General features: G+C 37.7%; 1 protein-coding gene across 1 annotated transcript in view; it reads right to left on the bottom strand.

Moving 5' to 3' along the window:
- The window catches only part of LOC124614041 (integrin alpha-4-like), a 560,480-nt gene that overhangs the window by 15,984 nt on the left and 522,937 nt on the right, over window positions 1-21,559 (bottom strand). Inside the window, exon 23 of the mRNA XM_047142871.1 lies at window positions 13,502-13,558. Within this exon, the coding sequence (XP_046998827.1) occupies window positions 13,502-13,558 (57 nt within the window). The remainder of the gene's footprint in view (window positions 1-13,501; window positions 13,559-21,559) is intronic.

The following is a 21,559-nucleotide window of genomic DNA, read 5'->3' as shown; positions in this document are numbered from 1 at the left end:
GCGCAGCTCAAAAATAATAATTTGAAATTAAATTTAGCAAAAACAGAAATTGCACATTTCATCACAAAACAATCATCACAATGTATAAGTGAAATAATCCATACAGATAAAAAGTTGTACTCTGCAAACTGTATAAATTTCTGGGTGTATTAGTAAATAAAAATATGCTGTGGATGTGCCTTGTAGTCAGCATACTGAGTTGACTGTATGGTCTTGTGTGTGTCATGTACATCTTACATAGTATCACTGATATATGAGATCCTTATTTTCATAAAGAGAAACCTACAACTTTTTGATGCAACTACTTCTTCCATCAATATGAGACTAGACAAAAGGAAAGTACACCTTTCTTCCCACAGAATGGAGGATCTGGAAAGGTTGTGATTTGCTTCATAAGAAATTCTGATGGAGCAACATCTATTTTGACAGATATTACAGCTCTATAAATCTAGTGTACACCTATTGAAGCTAGAAGTTCAGGGTTAGGAAAAACCCAGAGTAGTAGAACAGCAAACTGTAAATGTCAATGTGAAAAGGTGCTGAAGAAAGAAGTAAGTGGGTATTCTGACTGTTGGCTAAGTGGATGTTTCCTCCACTTTGTACAAGGACAACAACATCGTCTGTTTCCTATCTACTTTTGTCAATGAGCTTCTGAAATCTAAAGAAAAATGGTTTAATGGAAAGACGAGAGAATGGAGAGTGGTATCAAAAGATTTGACATAAAGAAGAGAGAACACAGAATGGTACCATGTCCTGTTGTTGTTTCTATTTTACAGTTCACATAGAGGAAATGTAGATTTATTAGACATCAACATTAGAATAAGTCACATACAGATTAGACCCAATAAATGGCATTTATATTCATTTTTCCATCTGACTGATATAACTGTAATAAGTTCATGGATTCTCTACAAAAGTCTACACATTGATAAAAGAACAGCAGACATGCCAACAAAAAAGATGAAGTCTAGAATTGAATTGGCTCAAATTCCTTGCCAGACTGGTCTTGAGCAAAAAAAGTGAGGTATACCAGCTAGCAGAGATCCCATACAGATCAGTAGTTTTAAATATAAGGGATCATCATTATCTCCAGAGGATATAAGATTAGATCCCTTCAATCAGAGGTCAGTGTGGAATGAGTAGAGAACAAGACACAAACACCCTAAGTGCAAAGGCTATATCTTTGTCATATATGAGAAGTGAAAAGCAAACTTATATTTAAAAAAGAAAAAATGCCTTTCTTGCATTCCGTGGTATCTGAAGACATGTGCCATTCATCTATTTTCAAGGTACCAATAATTGTATCATAATTGTTGTTCATTTGGTGTTTGAAACTATGTTTTATATGTAAAATTGTTTATTAATGATGTAAATTTCTTACAGTTGTGCATAACTGCAAAGTGTCACATATGAGTGAATATGATAAGTTTCATACAGCTTTGCATAAAAGCACAGTGTCAAAAAAAATTTTCCAGTATGTGTTAAGAATGTACCATTTTTCCAGCATTTTTCCTGACTTCCTTCAACAGTTTCAATATAAAATAAAAAATTATTTAGTGTCTTAAAACAGTGCAGGATAAATGTTTAATGCGCCCTTGAATAGCAGAGTGGAATGGGTGGTACAGACCTTTAGAGGTTCTTTGCTATCAAGCGACAAACAGAGAAAAAGTACAGAAACACTTTTTAAATTTTTTTTAATATGTGTACTTTTAATCCCTTCACAGTGTATCACAAGATCAGTTGGGGGGGGGGGGGGGGGGGGGGGGGAATAAAAATAAAAAAAACTGCTACACCAACTTTAGGACCAACATTGCACAGCAGCTGCTAGAGAGTCGACAGCTTTCTTAGTGCTCTGTTTATGGGCAACCATCATCAAGTATCACTCCTATGAGAAGTCAAAAATATGGGCTCATTTCATGAGGCATATACCTCCAACTGATACGAAAAATGTCCCAAAAATGTGTGTTACACACTACTCAAGGGAGAAAAAAGTGGAAGTGTATCACAGTGTAGAAATTGTGGTATTGTTCTACTGTTTTGAGCTCTACTGTTCCCAACTATCATACTAACACTTCTTCTTCTTCTTTTTCTTCTTCTGCATTCTTGTTTCATTTTTTTGTCCCATTCAACTGTAGAGTTGGCACTGATTTGTGTGTACATGCAGGGCCATATTTAGGATGTGTGACACTCCTGTGCAGTAATTTATTTTACGACCCTCCCCCCCCTCCCCCCTTTTCCTAAACTTCAGCACTGCTATTCGTTTAATGACTACCAACAATAAAGCTGTGTAATCACTAACTTCAGTTCTAAACTTTACTAGCATATTTAAATAGCATATGATACAAAGCATATGTGCAAGTTATATATTCAAAAATAATAAAGTAACTACTACAGTTCACCAGCCCTTTTACTGAAAAATCACAACATAAAAATCAAATTTTGACATAACATATTATAAAAATACAAATAAAATCATTACAGTTTAATACCCTATGCCAAAATTACTTCACTAAAATATGAAATTTAGTCAGTCACAAATACAATACCATTTAACTGATCTTACCCAGAATATAGCAAACTTAGAGAAATTAATTCCTTCTCACTTTTGTAATTTGCAAATTCATTTATCACATCCTGGAAACCAAACTGATCGTCATGCATGATTCTGTGGCTAGTACTCCAAGATAGATCAGTCGTTCTTGATTTTTGTTGTCTGTAGGTAGTTCTTAATCTGTTTTAAAGTAAAAGCTGAACAATTTGTTGCTGGTGTACATCTGTAAATCTTTAGTGCTGTGTACAAATTTAGACAGACATCACCATTCATTTTGTTTTAAACAGCAGATAAATGGAAGAGATGACAACTTCTCACCATGTTCTTTCTTCATAGACAACAGATAGCTTTTAAAATGTACACATTCTTTACCAACATTGTTTTCTCTCTCAGAATTATAGATGGCTTTAAGTTTCTCTGCAGTTTGAGATATTTGAATAACTTCTAGATCAGTGACATTTGAGAGAAAACCTTACTTTATACTCTCTGTAGACATAACTCTCTTCTGTTACTCATCTCGAAAAGGTTGTATAACATTAGAATATTGGGTGTGACGTGCACCATCTCCAAGATGGTGCACCCCAGGCAATGGACTGCGTTAGCAAGACAGCAGGAGGCCTACACAAACAGCAGCCAAACTAGATCATTGATCACTCACGGCCACACACATTGACAAAACAAGAAAAAGAAGAATGCTATCATCAAGAAAGGCTCTTCTGAGAGCCAACAGACTAAAGATATTGGACACATTGTCCATGTTCTGCAAATTAATGTAGAAGGCCTGACAAGGGATAAATGTGACTACATAAGCAAGCTGGCTAACAATCAAAAAGTCGACATCATAGCACTCCAAGAAACTCATCAAGTGCAGGAGCGCATAACAGCATGCACCATTCCAGGCTACAGGATGGTCGCAGCACTGCCATCGCACATTCATGGATCCACTCTCTATCTTGGTTACAACATTGCTGGGTACAAAAAAGTAATAAGCCCAGAAATTAATGACATAGAAATAATTGCTATTGAACTTAATGGAATGACCATAGCAGCCATTTATAAGCCCCCACAAAGTAAAAGGCCAACACCAGCTTTACCAGTACCGCCCAACTCCTGCATGTATGTGGGGGATTTTAATAGCCATCACACTCTCTGGGGGTAATTGCAACGTTGATGAAAAAAAACTCTGTCTGAGTGGATTGAAGCACAAGACATGTACATGATATATGATGCCAAGGACCCTGAGACATTCCAATCGGCCAGATGGCAAACAGATACCAATCCTGATCTCTGCATTGTGTCCACTGATCAGAATAGAGTCCCACTATACCATACAAAAAGAGACCTGAAACACTTTCCAAAGAGCCAACATCATCCCACCATACTTAACATAGGCCTCCAAATCCCAGTAGTAAAGTCTAGCAATAAATCATGATGGAACTTTAACAAAGCTAACTGGGCAAAATATGCTCAAGAAGTTGATCAAAATTTGAACTCGATTACCCAAAAGCAAGAAAACTATAAACGATTCACTGGAGTCATCATTGCTGAAGCCAAACGGAATATACCACATGGACAAGTATTAGAGGGACTAAACACACACAAAAAACACAAGTGGCAGGAACTCACGTCCCAGCTGAATTTTACACATTCCAGCAGAAAAGCATAGTCATTATTGAGGAAACTTGGTAAGTCCCCTCTTCAGCATGCCACCACGAACCTAAAATAAAATGGTCAGAGATGGCATTGCAAATAAAGGTGTGTGCTGAGAAAACCCCTCTTGATCCAACAACTGAAGCAGAAACTAAAGAAGAACTACAAGAACTTCATAAAACTCTGAATTATGATACATAGCTTTCATCACCTGTTAGTGAAGAGGAAATCAACGGTGTGATAAAGACCTTAAAAATATGCAAAGCGGTGTGATTTGGTGGTATATTCCCTGAATTTATAAAACACCTCGGACCTAATGGAAAAGTATCACTAAGAAACTTTTACACCAACATTTTAAACACTGGAATAGTCCCACCACAATTTAAAATAGCCCACACACTAGCAATCCTTAAACCGGGAAAGCTACCAGAAGATCCAACTAGCTACCGCCTCTTCACCCTCTTGAATGTATGCTTTAAGTTGTTGGTATGCCTAATACTTAATAGAATTCAGGACATCGTGGATGGAATAATCTCTCCATATTGGGCAGGTTTCAGAATCAAGCGCAGCTGTTGTGAACAAGTTTTAGCCCTAACATCATGTATAGAAAGCAGATTCCAGAACAGGATGAAGTCAAGTGTAGCTTTTGTTGATCTGTCGTTGGCATACGACACTGTGTGGCCCCAGGGTCTTATGCCTAAGTTCAAAAGACACATACCCAGTTTAAAACTGGCAACCTTAATGAACAACATGTTGACGAACAGGTCTTTTAAATTGAGCATTGGCCACAACACCAGCAGATCGTATAAAATAAAAAATGGCATTCCTCAAGGCTCTGTGTTGATTCCAATCCTTTTTAATTTGTATATTAGCGACTTTCCAAATACAGTCAGCAGAAAATTTTGCTATGCGGATGATTTGGCACTAGTTGTCCAAAGTAAAACACTTGAGGAAGGAGCGAACGTACTCACAGAAGATCTGGAGTCCTTGAATTCCTATTATAAAAAATGGCGACTCTGCCCTAATCCAACCAAGACTGAGGTGTGTGCTTTCCACTTGAACAATAAAATGGCCCACCAGGAACTGAATGTGAACTTCTGTGAACAAAGAGTCAAACACAACTTCAACCCCAAATACCTCGGCGTAACACTAGACTGCTCCCTGACTTACAAAAAACATCTAGAAAACGTAAGCCAAAAGCTAAAGAGTCGCAACAACATCCTGAGAAAATTGGCCGGCTCAACTTAGGGAGCACAAGCATCCACCTTACATACTTCCGCAATAGCTCTGGTGTATCCTGTTGCCGAATATTGCTCTGCTGTCTGGCATTCGAGCACTCATACTAAGAAAATCGACGTCCAGTTGAACGAGTGTATGAGGATAATAATAGGTACTATTAAATCCACCCCATTTCCTTGGCTGCATACTCTAGGCAATATCCTACCTCCACAATTGAGAAGGCAAGAAGCAGCAGCAAGAGAGTGGTCAAAAATTCATGACTCATATTACCCACAGAATCCACCAATCCATGATGTTTTGAACGAAATACCATCGACCCGCTTGAAGTCACAGAAGCCTATATGGGTTAATACACAAAAACATCAACCTGACATCAAGGAGCAATGGTGGCACTTCTGGAATGATTCTGGAATTAATAAACAAGGTATCCAAGATCCTACTCTGGAATTACCGGGCTTTGACCTGAAGAGATGTACCTGGACTAAATTAAACCATATCAGAATGGGCCATGCAAGATGCAATGCATATAAGTACAAGTGGGGTCTATGCAACTCACAAGCCTGTGACTGTGGAGCACCAGAACAGAACGTCTGTCATATTATTGAGGAATGCCCCTTAAGAAGAACGTTGGACCTGTCTCTGAGGTTATATATGTGAAACCCTCTGCTTTGGATTGGATGTGCAATCTAGATATTGAGCTTAAAATATATGAATGAGTTTCTAGTCAGGCTTGCCAAGCTTTTAACATGTAGTTATTTTGTCTTGAGTGTTTGTACTTTATCCTTTTGTGCTATTGCTTGTTTTTTACACATGTACTATTTACACATTGTTTTGTGTTATACATTTCGTTTACATATTGTCGCTGTATTGCCATAAGCAAAATAAAATAAATAAGAAAAATAAATAAATCTTAGAACATGATATTATCATTTTTCTCCTGATCTCAATGCTGTTTGGTTCTGTTTCTTCTTCCGGAGATTTGTGGTATTCTTCTGAGTCAGATGATGAAACAAAGAATTTCTTGCTTTTAATTTGATGTTTCCTTTTTGATTCTCAACAGCTGGAGGAGGTTGAACTGATTCCAAATTCCTGATCTCCACAAGTTTCTTTTCAGCTTAACCCTTGTGAATTGGAAAAGATGTCTGAAGTGTCTACATCCTCAGCTTACAGTTTTTTCATTGCTTTGTAAGAATGTTGCAGAATACAACCTTAAACTGATGTCAAATGTATAAAATGCACATAACAGCAATCCTTGGCTAGGAGAATGTACAAGATATTCATGGTTGATAATTTTCCCAGTCACCAAAATCCTCTAAAACAATTTTTTGCTGCAAAAGTACTGACATACATTGGCACATTGCCATAAGGACATAGAAAATTCAACATTTTTATTCCAATTAGTACCAATTTACAACCAAAATATGTGTCCAATCATGGTATTTTCTGTAGAAGTTTATTATCCCTTTGTCTTTTTCCTTCAGCTATCTTTCAAAATGTAGCACTACTTAATGCAGATTATCCATCCATTCCACTATCATCAACTGAATAAAAAAATCTGCAATATAGAGTGTTGGAAACTGAACATGTAGTTCACATCCCAATTATCTGCCCTAATGTGCCAGAAGGTCAAGCTGGACACACACCAAAAAAGGAAAAAAAAAAAAAAAGAAACCGATGAGCTAAAGTTTTATAATTTTATAATTTTCCATTCGGTCCCCAGCAGTACCATTAAAAACACCATTTTTTATATCAAATCCAAATTTTATTAACATTTCCTGAATTCCATAGTCACTACAAGATTTTTTATTTCATTTATCACCTACTTTGAAATTTTTATTTAAATACAAGGGACCACACGCAACAATTTAACAGTGCATGCACTTTGGTCATTAGATATGCAACTGAAGAAATGAACACAGGGTTGCCAAGAGAGTTGTTCTTGATATGTTTTTTTGTTATTTGTGAGCATTTCTCAGTATCACTTTTTAAAGAGTGGTTCTGGTAATTAATTCAGTGTTATATTTGTGACTCCAGATGTATTAGAAGCACAAGATGTATAAAACATTTTCAAAGGCCACTCAGCATTGTAGCCAGTAGCAAGCTTGTTAAAGTTTTGGAAAAGTGCAGAACATAAAACAAATTAATCCCCATTTTACTATGAAACATTATTATTTTGACATTCATTAAAAAGGATAGATAGTCTAGAGGCCAGATAGTCATGAGTCCGACAGTCAAGAGTTCACTGTACTTTGTTTATATCAAATTCAACAGATCCAACTTCACTATGATCAGTAAGTATGAGACTTAGACTCATTTTCGGAAAAAACAGAACACCTTGAACAAGTACCGATAGGACATTCATATTCACAGGACACGTACATTAGTATGTCCAGCAGAAATGATTAGCATTTGAACCACATCAGACTGTGGGTTCAAGGTCAACAATGATATAATGGTGCAACACCATCTACTTGTAAAATCTGCCTGTGGCTCTTGTTGTCACTGTAAACTGAAGATAATGGATCAGTGTGACTTGAGCAGGCATGCAGGATGCCTCACAAATGTATGCATGAACCATATTGTCAAATCAGTGAATTTGAAAGCGGGTGCATTGTTAACAGTGGAACATATCATACACTATCAAGGTTGACAGTTCATCGCTATTTATTATGGCATGGGTTATGTGTGTGTCGTCCACTTCTCTACCTACCTTGGTGAATGTGCAGAAACATGCTAGATGGCAATGGTGTATGGAATGACATCAAGAATGGGGACAGGAATAGTCATAGATAGTGTTTTTGGATGAATCCATGTTCTGTTTGTTTGAAAATGGTGGCTGCATTTTTGTTCACCACAAGTAGCAAGAAAGGCATCACTATGACTGCATTTTCATGAGACATACAGTGCCAACTTAAGGTCATATTGTGTGATGCTATTGGGTACAACCACAAATCACTTTTGGTTCATATCCAGGGCACTGTGACAAGTGTGACCTACGTGAATGGTATCCTGTGACCTGTAGCCACACCCTAGAAGCACAACATCCCAGAAGCCATGTTTTAGCAAGACAATGCACGGTCACATGTTACTGCAAGAACAGGTGCCTTCTTGTTGTGAAAGGATGTCAGCCTTTTACCCTGGCCTGTCAGATCACCAGACTTGTCACCTGTCGAAAATGTGTGGGATATGGTGAAATGATGGGTGCAGGGCTGTGACTCAGTGCCAACCACCACAGATGAACTTTCGAACCAGGTGAGTGCAGCATGTCTGGCTATACTACAGGACACAATTTGCACCAAATAAGTGTCAATGCCACCATACGTGAAACAAGTTTTCAGGTCACATGGCAGACCCTGTGCTTGCTAGGTGACAGGACATACTATGGACTGAGGTGACTGAAATGCTAATCATTTCTGCACAACATACTGAAGCATATATTCTGGGTGTTTGAACATACTATCTCTAGTTGTTCAAGATGTGCTGTTTTATCTGAAGATGAGTATGCATATCTTAATTTTCAGTTGAGACACACGATAAACGTTGTGTTGTGTATGAATGAAACATAATGATGAACAGATGAAGAATTAAACAACATGCTAGTTACAATATCTTGTAAGGAACCTGATTACATGGAGAGTAAGGCTGTGTGAAACAGAGAGCAGGCCACCCATGCTCTCAGAGAGCTCTGTTGCCTGCTGCAGTTGATTATGGTCAAACAGTATGGGCATCATCCAGTGGCACTCATTGTGGGTGAGTCAATTGCTTGTCCAGTCTGAAGTAGTGCTGGAGGGAACTAACACCATGAATCCTCCTACAGAGCTGTCCATAAATTCATAAGAGTATGAGGGTATGGACATTGCTTCAAAGAAACGAAGCAAGTGAAAATCTAAAATTAACACTAAATGACAAGACAACATTGAATTTCACCGTCTTTGCAGGACACTGTAGTCTTGTGAAGATCATTTCTTCAGTTATTTTTGAATGTCTCACAAACATTACATGAGCACTTTTAACCAAAAATCTAAAAATTGAAATGAACAAGATAAAGCCCATAGGTTCAGAAGAAAGTCTTGTGAATTTGTTTGAGGTGAGTACATTATTTATGGTGCCAATTGATTCTTCTGTCACTGCTTGATAGAACATTACTTGCAGTAAACATTATTCATGTCAGAAATCATTACTTTATTTTATTATTTACTATAACTATATATTTTCAGAAGTAGTAATAATCCTAAAACATAGCTCTACATAAATAAAATATAAACTGAAAAATATTATCAGCACCATGTGCAAACAAGAGTGAGCTACAGGCCAGTCGTCAATTGCCTACACTGAAACAAACTTAAGGCTTCTGACAGATTTCTCTGGTGCTAAAAGGAACATTGGATGTTTCATACTTCCAAATTTGCAAAGGTGACTTCATTACATAATATGCACTGAAGTGCCAGACAAACTGGTACACCTGCCCAATATCATGTAGGGCCCCCAAGAGCACGCAGAAGTGCCGCAACATGACATGGCATGGACTCGACTAATGTCTGAAGAAGTGCTGGAGGGAACTGACACCATGAATCCCCCAGAGCTGTACATAAGTCTTATGAGTACGAGAGGATGGAGATCTCTTCTGAATAGCACATTGCAAGGCATCCCAGATATGCTTTGTAATGTTCATGTCTGGGGAGTTTGGTGGCCAGCAGAAGTGTTAAAACACAGAAGAATGTTCCTGGAGTCACTATATTGCAATTCTGGACATTTGGGTTATCACATCATCCTGCTGGGATTGCCCAAGTCCATTGGAAGGCACAATGGACATGAATGGATGCAGGTGATCACATATGATGATTATATACATGTCACCTGTCATACTCATATCTAGAGGTATCAGGGGGCCTATATCAATCCAACTTCAGACATCCCACACCATTGCAGAGCCTCCACCAGCTTGAACAGTCCCCTGCCAACATGCAGCGTCCATGGATTCATGAGGCTGTCTCCGCGCATGTACATGTCCATCTGCTTGATACAATTTGAAACGAAAATCATCTGACCAGGCAACATGTTTTCAGTCATCAACAGTCCAATGTCAGTGTTGACGGGACCAAGCGAAGCATAAAGATTTGTGTCACACAGTCATCAAGGGTATACGAGTGGACCTTCAGCTCCAAAAGCCCATATTGATGATGTTTTGTTGACTGGTTTGCATGATGACATTTGCTGATGGCCCAGCACTGAAATCTGCAGCAACATGTGGAAGGATTGCACTTCTGTCATGCTGAACATAATATCACTAGTTCAGTCTCTCCAAATCCTGTTCCAGCTGCAATTTCAAATGAGTCTGTGTTTGAGCTGGAAATATTTGGAAAGTGTGCATAATTCAAAAATAATTTGCTGTATTGTCAAGCTCATCCTTCTCTCTCTCATTACTGTCTCTAGTGTTTTGATAATTCATGTCTGCCATTACATTTTCATTTATTTCTTTTTTTGGCTTTTTTCTGGATGAACTAACATCATGATTTCAATTAAACTTCTTCCTCTTGATCCCCATCCTCAGGAAGTGGTTCCTCTGACTCTTCAACATTTGATGATGCATGGCATGGTGACAGTGTGTCAGGAAGAAACTCCAAATGACCTGCCCATGGCCAATTACGGTACTTCTTGGTTGGACCTGTGCCTCCGTTGATTAATTTTAGGTGGTATTGTAGATTCTTCCATTTTGCTGGAACAGCCTCACCTGTCTGTCACACCACATACAAATTATTTTATTTCATATAATTAATTTATTACTAATGAGCAGTGCATTTTGTTCCAGATGTTTAGCCCTGGTGATGCACACTACACTGTCGCTTTTAAACTCCACAAGGGAATCAGCTTACATTTAGTCAAATATGTGTGTCAAGAACTGTACAATGTCTTACAGCCACAGTATATACCTCAGCCAGCAGAGGAAATCTGGAAGCAAATTGGGATAGGTCTGATGGGATAGAGGCCATTTCCTAACTGCACTGTGTGTTTGTGGGGGGGTTATAGGTGGGAAGAATGTTAAAAGGAAGTGTGCTAAAAGCAATATGTGAAAATATTTTTGTTACAAAACTTGTTTTCAATTGACCTGCTTGCAGTTATTGATCACTATTACAACTCTGTGGTTATCATTGTGGGCAGCTATGGCAGACACAGCGACAGCACAAGGTTCGAAAACTCTGCATTTTCCCATGAATTTGTGGGAGGAAATTGTTTGATGTACACTAGTGTCAATTTTGTTTCTTGTTGCTACCTTTTACGGTGTCATATATCATACAAAAATACATTCACATGCATGAACTCAGACAGTCTTTCTGTTTCTACCACCACCTTGTGCACACTTGCCCACCATGGACTTCAGAAACTGCCAGATGCACGCCACAGGCAAGTGTGGTCTAGTACAGGCCCCCACCTCCTGTTTGACCAGCTTAGCATAGCCATGGCTTAGCATAGCATGCAACACAGCGACTGTGGTGGGTGCCCACACAGGTTGCATGCTTCCTGTTTGACAATGCACTCATGCATGGATGACATTATACAGGCAGAATAGTAGTAAAATACAAGTTTAATATTATGTAGAAATATTTTTAACACTTTGTCAATAAATTATTAGATGCCTGAGTGTTGATGCAATGAACATTAAAATTGCGCTGAAAAAATTGTTTTTGGATGGCAACATTTTGCCACCCCCAAAATTTTGCTGCCCTATGCACATGTTGCACCTGCCTAAATATGGCCCTTTGTATATGTGTTCAAGCAATGTTAGTGACAGTGGTGCTCTGGATGCCTTTACTGATGTCACACCTTCCCCATGGAACAGAATTCATGTAACCCATCTGTCTGCATCCACAGTAAAGTACATATTCCAGTGTGAGGTCGTTTTTGAAATGTTTGTGCATTGTGTATCTTAGATGAAGCGTGGGAACCAGTGTAGTATTTACCTATCTGTTATGTGGAAAACCACCTAAAACCACATCCAGATTGGTCAGCATGCCAGCCCTTATCATTAGTCTTCTAGGTCAGTTTAATCCAGTGCTAGCATGCCTTTCTGAATCGTGGATGTTGTGCATAAATGGGCTCAGTTATCCATTTGGGTCAAGAGTCATACTAGTAGATATGTAATAAATCATATTTCACAGCAACCACAATCTCATTGGGTAAACAAATTTCTGTGACAGTCTTGACAATTATTATTTACCTTACAATGAGGCTACATGTAATGTTACAAAGAAGGGAGAAAACAACATGAAACTTCATTAAATGTGACAGTGTTCAAAAATGGTTCAAATGGCTAAATGGCTCTGAACACTATGGGACTTAACTTCTGATGTCATCTGTCCCCTAGAACTTAGAACTACGTAAACCTAACTAATCTAAGGACATCACACACATCCATGCTCGAGGCAGGATTCGAACCTCCGACCATAGCGGTCGTGCGGTTCCAGACTGTAGTGCCTAGATCTGCTCAGCCACTCCGGCCGGCTGTGACAGTGTAATCTCTAGGAACTGGTACCTTCTCAAACTTGATATCACAACACAACTCATCAGGCAAATACAGGTTTAAGAATTCTAAAGCCTTTGTCATGGCTGCACTACAGTTTATTAAGCTGTGAATAATAAGATCACCTTGGTTTGATCCTATGCTGGAATGAGCAACTTTGGTGTGCTTTTTAGATCATCACATTATCCTAGGTAAATACTGGATATGGGTTACTTGTTACACAAGAAACACAAATGTCACTTCGAATATTTGTTTCTTAAGCTTTATTGATGTGAAGAATAATAATAAGAAACATGAAAATAATTCACTACATCTATTAAAATGAACAAGAGTGAAGTTTAGTAAGGTTTTATAAATAAATGTGCTCTAAAATATTATGCCTCTCCCTTCGTTTCATTTCTGTAGATGCTTATAATGGTGTTACACACTGTTTGTATTCTAATGAAAACCAATATCATAAAAATGTTTTAAAGATAATTAGATCTGCTTTTTCAAAGCCTAAATATTTTACTATACATATAAGAAATGTTTTGTGAACTTACAGTTGCTGCCACTAACTTTTCAAGTGCTTCCTTCTTCTCTCTTCTAAAAAACCCTGCCTATAAAAAAAGAAATATATTGGTTATTTGTGTTTCATAAAATTTAACACAAAAAAGTTTTTAGATGCGACCCAGTATGAATATTAACAGATTTCCTATGTTAGATTTAGTTGTTCTGAAGTTAATTATCACTGAATATGCTATAATTAATAATTACTGTTAACATTGAATATTTATGTATTACATAATGATTTTTACAGTACATAAGACTGTTTAAGGAAAAGTTTAAAATTGCTTCAAAGCTATGTTAAACTGTTGATTACTCCTCATATCAGTTACACTGAGGTAACAACTGACAAACAATGAATGTCATTTGATGACTTAATAACAGTGATAGCTATTGTTTCTCTCTAGTTTAATGTTTTGCATGTAAAATTGCCAGTCTATTTGTCTGTGTGCCCACTTGTACACTTGCTAAAACACTGTTAAAAGTCCATATGAAGGTTATATTTTACCAACAAGTCAAACTAATGATGTGATGGAATCCATCAAAAACCAGTTGAGGCTACAGACAACTATTATTTACTGTACTGGGTGTGTATGGGTGATCATAAGAATATCTTCCTGGCGCAATGATGCATCTAGTAGAGATGCATGTGGAGCAAATAACAAGCATTTGACTGAGACAGACAGGCAAGTCTGTAGTGGCATAGAGTAGTGATCATGAAGAATACTTATCTAGCTTAAACAAACAAAAATTCTATAGTAAACTAACGGGTCCTGAACATAGTGATAAAACAGTGTAACTATGCTTTATTACTTACTTTATAACTGGAATGGTAATTTATAACTAAGATTGACATTCAGTTCTGAAATAATATAAATTAGGTACATTGTACTCAGACCACATTGGCAAAAAAAGCACATCGATTAATAGGTCTACAGCAAGATGTCAAGAATTCTCACGATCCTTATTACCCCGTCCTCCACCATTGCCCTTGCTGTACTCTTACAAAATCAGATGATTTGTACCTTTGATGTTCCTCTGGGGAGGAAGAGTCTATTGCACAATCTATTGCTTCTTACAGCACTGCCAGAAGAAGGCAACATGGGAACTTTTTTAAAAAGTTGCTTCAAAATGACATTGATACCTGCTTAAAAACCTGAGATTTCTTTCACGAGTAGTTGTTTCAAATTTTACTCTGATATAAGATTCCATAATTATACTTAGCTTATGTCAATGGTCTAGGGGTAACATTGTTGATTAGTAATCAAAATGTCCTCAGTCCTGCATTACAACCCCACCACTGCTTAAAATTTAAATAAAAATCATTAGTAATGGTGGCTGAAGACTTCTGACATAATAAGTCACCTTCATTCTGCCAATGGCCTGTCAAAGAGGGTGGAAGTGCGGACAGAGACTCAGGGCACCCTCCCGCCCTTTTGGTGGGAAACTGCTCCTAAAATATGAAAGAATCAGCAAAAGTCAACAACATGAGAGTGCAGAAGGCTATGGAAACCACTGTGTCATGATGATCTCTCCATTGGCAAAAGATTCTAGAATTGTCCCCCATTCAGATATCGAGGAGGGGACTGCCAATGGGTAGGTGACCATGAGAATAACCATTGAAGAACCAATGAAATGATAACATTCTATGAGGTAGGGCATGGAGTGTCAGAAATATGGATGTGGTAGGGAAGCTAGAAAATCTGGAAAGGGAAATGTTAAGGCTTGATCTAGATATCATGTCGATCAGTTAAGTGAAATGGTAAGAAAACAAGGATTTCTACTCAGATGAGTATAGGGCAATATTATCAGCAGCAGAAAATAGTACAAGGAGTAGGATTCATTGTGAATAGGAAGATAGGGTAGAGAATGAGTTACTGTGAACAGTTCAGTGACAGGGTTACTCTCACCAGAACTGACAGGTAACCAACACTGACAATGATAGTTCAGGTATGCATGCCGAAGTTGCAAGCAGAAGACAAAGAAATAGAGACAGTCTACGAGGATACTGAATTGGTAATCCAATATGTAAAGGGAGATGAAAATCTTATAGTAATGGGGGACTGGAAAGCAATGGTAGAGGAAGGAGAAGAAGAAGGGATTACAGGAGAATATAGGCTTAGTACTGGGAATGATAGAGGAGAAAGATTAATTGAGTTCTGCAATAAATTTTAGCTAGTAATAGCAAATATTCTGTTCAAGAATCACAAGAGCAGGAGGTATACTTGGAAAAGGTTGGGAGATACAGGAATATTTCAGTTACATTATGTCATGGTCAGGCAGAGATTCCAAAATCAGATATTGGATTGTAAGGTGTACCCAGGAACAGATATACACTTAGCTAATGTGAAATGTCTGCATGAAAAATGAGAAGAAATCAAAAAAGAAATGATCATCAGAAGGACTGAATATGCATGTATAAAAGTCAAAATAATGTTTGGTGAAATTAAAAGCAAGGGTGGTAACATTAAGAGTGCAATGGAAAATCCAGTGTTAAATGCAGATTAGAGAGCTGATAGGTGGAAAAAGTACATTGACGGCCTCTATGAGGGAGAAGAATTGTCTGATTATGTGACATAGGAAGAAACAGGAGTCAGTGTAGAAGAGATAGGCGATCCCGTATTAGATTCAGAATTCAAAAGAGCTTTTGAAGACCTAAGATCAAATAAGGCAGAAGGGAGAGATAACATTCCATCAGAATTTCTAAAATAATTGAGGGAAGTGGCAATAAAATGCCTATTCACAGATGTGTGTAGAATGTGTAAGTCTGGAAATACATCATCTGACTTTTGGAAAAATATTATCCACAAAATGCTGAAAATTACAAGAGCTGATAAACATGAGAATTATCACACATTCAGCTTAACCCCTCACACATCCAAGTTGCTGACAAAAATAACGGAAAAGAAAATTGAGGATCTGTTAGATGATGATCAGTTTGGCTTTAGGAAAGGCAAAGGCACCAGAAAGGCAATTTTGACATTGCTGCTGATAATTGAAATAAGACTAAACAAAAATCAAGACACATTAATAGGATTTTTTGATCTAGAAAAAGCATTCAACAATGTAAAATTGTGTAAAATGTTTGAAATTCTGAGAAACATAGGGGTAAGCTGTAGGGAAAGACAGACAAAATGCAGTATGTATGAGAACCAAGAGGAAACAATAAAATTGGAACACCAAAAATGAAGTGTTATTTTTTTAAAAAAGGTACAGGACAGGGATGTACTCTTTCGCCCATCCTGTTGATTCCATACATTGAAGAAATGACAGAAATGACAAAAATAAAAGAAAGGTTCCAGAGTGGAATTAAAGCTTGGGGTGAAAGTATATCAATGATAAGATTTGCTGATGAACTGCTATCCTCGGTGAAAAAGAAGGAGAATTACAGGATGTTCCAAAAGGAATGAACAGTCTAATGATTACAGAATATGGCCTGAGAGTAAATGGAAGAAAGATGAAAGTAATGAGAAGTAGCAGAAATGAGAGCAGCGAGAAACTTAATGTCAGCATTGGTGATAATGAAGTAGATGAAATTAAGAAGTTATGCTACTTAGGCGGCAAAATAACCAATGATGAATGGAGCAAGGATGACATTAACAGCAAATTAGCACTGGTAAATAGGGTATTCCTGGCCAAGGTAAGTCTACTAGTATCAAATATAGATCTTAATTTGAGGAAGAAATTTCTGATCATGTACGCCTGGAGCACAGCGTTGTATGGTAGTGAAACGTGGACCATGGGAAACTCAACAGAAGAGTATTGAAGCATTTGAGGTGTGATGTTACAGAATAATGTTGAAAATTAGATAGATTGATAAGATGAGGAATGAGGAGGTTCTCCACAGAATGGGCAGGAAAGGAATATATGGAAAACACTGAGAAGGAGAAGGGCCATGATGGTAAGACATCTGTTAAGAGATCATGGAACAACTTTCATGGTACTGGAGGGAGCTGTATAGGATAAAATGGTAGAGGAAGATAGAGATTGGAATAAATCTAGCAAATAATTGGGGACATAGATTGCAAGTGGTACTCTGAAATGAAGAGGTTGGCATAGGAGAGGAATTTGTAAGCTTAACAAACAAAAATTCTAAGAATAGGCATTTCATCATTATCCATGGGTGAGATGCAAGTCCTCAGTTACAAGAAATGATAGGGGCAGAGTGATAGTTGTAATGTGAGATTTTACAGAGGATGATGGGTTGTAATAGTATAAGTGATGGGAAACTGTTTTGACAGAAGATAGGCCTATGAGATAGGTGGTGACCTTGGCAAGACAGCCTCCATAACATGTGGCAGTTAACATATACTACGTTGCACTGACATAATATCATGATTGGGCATGCATTAATGGTGCTGCTAGTTGTATTACAACAGTCCTGCAGATAGTAACAATAGCTGCTGAAGTTTCACAAAACAATGATTACACCTTACCACACTCAGGAGATAAATCTGATTGGCTGCTATGTGAAAGCATAGGGGCTTCAGCCCACACATCATCAGGAGAACTGGGCCTCATCAAAATAATGAGTACTTCTATCTAAACAATTTACCAATCAATTTATAAACTTTACCTGCTGTTCCACGTATCAGAGATTTTAAAATGCATCAAAAACTGTGCTGATGTGGTATCAGAAGGAAAATGTTATGACAAGTAAAACTGAAATATATAAAAATCCAAGATCCATCATCAAAAGAAGAACTCAATAAAATATAAAATAGAGAAACCAGAAGTTGAACTGTAGCCTTTAAAAATCACAGGCATATGTAATTGTGCAGAGAGAAGTACATCACATTCTTTCAATCAGAATAAATGAATATAAGATTTTCTAATAATATATCTTTGTTTTTTAATTTCAGTTTGCTATCTAAATACACCAATGAAGAATTGAATTAGAGATACTTAGCCAGTAGTATGTAGCAGCCTCAAAAAAGTATACATAAACACACAAATCACACACAACCTGACTGCAATGAGATATGGTCTGTCATTGCACATCCAACAGCTTTTACTGCTGATGTTCCTTCATTATATGTAGCTTTCAATCTTTCCATGGAATGCCTTTAATTTAATTATCAATATGCATTTTTCTTAGCCAAACATACTGTTAGTAATATACATTACATAAAATGCATTGTTTACATTTGCTGATATCACATGATGGGAAGTTAAATGCTAGAAGATTAAAGTAATAAACTGTAGGTAAATTACTCTGTATATGATGGAGTCAGCAGAAAGATGTATTAACAGTTTGCTCATTTTGCAAGATAATTGGTATCTATCTTCAAGAATCTGACAATTCAGCTTTTCCAGCATTTCTGTGATGCTCATGAGTGAATTAAACAAACACGAGACCATTCGTGCTGCCTTTTGTATATAATCAGAATTACTTTGGGTTTTGTTAAGATTCTGCCATGATAGTCATTGAACACTTCACACATTATCCTTTTGACAAACAAATATGTTTCATTCAGTATCTGTCTATCTATAACACTATATTTATTTACATCTATTAGACAGTAGTCAGCATTTCTTAAGTAGCTTCTTTACAGTAGTTGTAAACCTTGGAGGGTTCCTCCCATGACAAACTGTTTTATTAATACATAGCTATCGAGTGCTTTGTCCATTACTCTTTTGAACTTGAGCCACAATGCCTCTATATTCTGCTGCCAGGAGGTAAATATATTGAGTTTCTTTATGAGGCATGACAAAACACAGTGTCATGCTCAAATAGAACATGTTTATTTGCTGGGATCAGTTATAATACCTTTCCATCATGTTTTGGCTTCTGAATTATTTGTTCCAAGTAGAGAAAGCACTAAGTTGTTTTCACAGGATGTTTTGTCACATCCATAACTTACAAAACTGTACTTTTCTCAATTGATTGTTGTTTGATTAATGCCTCCTCCAGTGATGACAATAGCATTGGGAAACATTCGTACTAGAGAACTGAGGTTACCCTACAGTTTTTTGTTATTACTAGATGTGTGTTGCAGTCAATAAAGAGTCCAGTTATAAGTCTGTGTCCATCCTTGATATGATTCTTGTCCAAACAATCATGCATGCTGCTTCTACTTCTATCTCAGTGGATTTGCTTTTTTTTTATCTTCAGTGGTAAATACATTATCTCTATTTCTCATTTCCCTATCCTTCTCATACATACCTGTATTTAGTCCAAAAATCTCACTGATGCCAGTTTTTGAGTTTCAGCCAGCTTTCTGTATCTACTAGTTTAACAGGCACTATTGGTTTGAGGAAAACTTGAAACAATGGAACTTTGTTGTGAATGCTTTGAGGCAGCTGATCACTATCATTTTAATGTGAATGTTTCAAGGCAGCTAACCACTAATGTTTTAATCATTTCATCTTTGGGGTACTTCTTCATGTCTTGCACTAACAATTTGAGAATCTCCTACAGCTTTCATTATCTGGACTGAATGACAATTCATCTATATTCTATTTATGGGGCAGTGAGAAGGGTGGGGGAGAGGGGGGGACCAACCTTGTGTGCACTCCACACACAGTCATCAGTGGGACAGTAGTCTCTAATGCGTAGGGGGACTCTATAGTTCTCAGACCTATGTTGCAAGTTCAGATAAACCCAGCTTAGCTTTTCTCAGAACCTTTGAAGTCTTTTGAGTCAAACCATCTGCTTGGTTTAAAACTGGAGGATGCCAATCAGTTCTGGAGACAGTTCTGAGTAATGGGAGCTTCAGTGAATCTCTATTAGCAGGTCTAGTTTTCTCAAGCTTTAGACGATCACCAGAATGAACTAAGTGTGACCTCAGAGCCTACAAGACAGGTATTGTTGATTCCTATGTGGTGCACAATCTGTAGTTCATTCCACCCTGTTCTTTCAGTTGGTGATGGAACAGCTTCTCAAACATGTTGAATGAGGCTTCTAGGGACATTCATAGAGTGAACAAGGTGATTCTTCCCTGCCCTTGCTGCCATTTCCCTTAGGAGTATCATTATTCACTGTGAATTCAATCCATTCAATCTGCTGAGGATTAACATATCCTACCACTTTGCATTTCCCTTCTGCAGACATAGAGTGCAACAGGCTTCCCTAAAGGTGAAGTCTGAGTGGAAGACGACACCTGAAACTTGCTGGTTGTGGTTATGGTAGTAACACCTAGAATTTTCTGTGGTCCTTTTTGCTGCTGAAAGAGCCCCTAGACCTACCACTGCATGCTGCTCACAGTCAACTGGATGAGCGGTGATATATCTTGTACTTACTATAAATAAGCCACTATCTATGAAAGAAGGTGTTAGGTAGTACTTGAAGTATCTCTGTTATCTTGGGTACATGACTCTCAGTAATTCACCCAGCACACTTATCCAAAGCAGCTTCCTTTCTCTTGACAGTAGACATAGTGATTTGCTGCTGCTGACAAACATCAGATCTCTAGGGACATCCACAGTGTACAGTTTAACAGTGTACAACATTCATAGTGTCACTGGTTAAATGTAGTTTAGGGACTTACTCAAAAGTTACTTAGTGGTAACCACCCCCCCCCCCCCCCTCCACCCTCCCACTGCACTGCTGATGGAGAAACAATCAACGTACATCTGTAAAAATCAACTTCATTAACTCAGAGGAGGAAGACTAAAGGTGTGCAGTGAGATGTAAGGAAAGAAGATTTAAAACAGTCAGATAATGAGCCACCTGTTACATCATGCAATAATTATGAATAAGGGGCATTATAAAACCTGCTACAGTGATGGGTCTATTTCTTTCAGTCTCCATTTTTTTTATGGTCAGGAGAAACTTCATTTCTGTAACAGTTTGTAAGAGCTAATCAAGAACTGCTATAAAAAGCACATTCTATATAATGTTACAGTTCTTTCTCACCATGTAGGTTTGGATAGAGAGGCTCTATCTTGTTTCACAACACACCTATCAGCCCTATTTGTAGGACATTTTAATGTGCATAATGCGCTATGGGTAACTATGCCCATATGCCTCAGAAGCTGAGCATTTAAGAGCCTCTTTGTATGAGAAGAGCTACACCATCCAGATATGAGTGGCAACACACATTTTAGTACTG

This window comes from Schistocerca americana, chromosome 4 (assembly GCF_021461395.2).
Source record: "Schistocerca americana isolate TAMUIC-IGC-003095 chromosome 4, iqSchAmer2.1, whole genome shotgun sequence".
NCBI lineage: Eukaryota > Metazoa > Arthropoda > Insecta > Orthoptera > Acrididae > Schistocerca > Schistocerca americana.
This window is presented reverse-complemented; position numbering and strand designations above follow the sequence as displayed.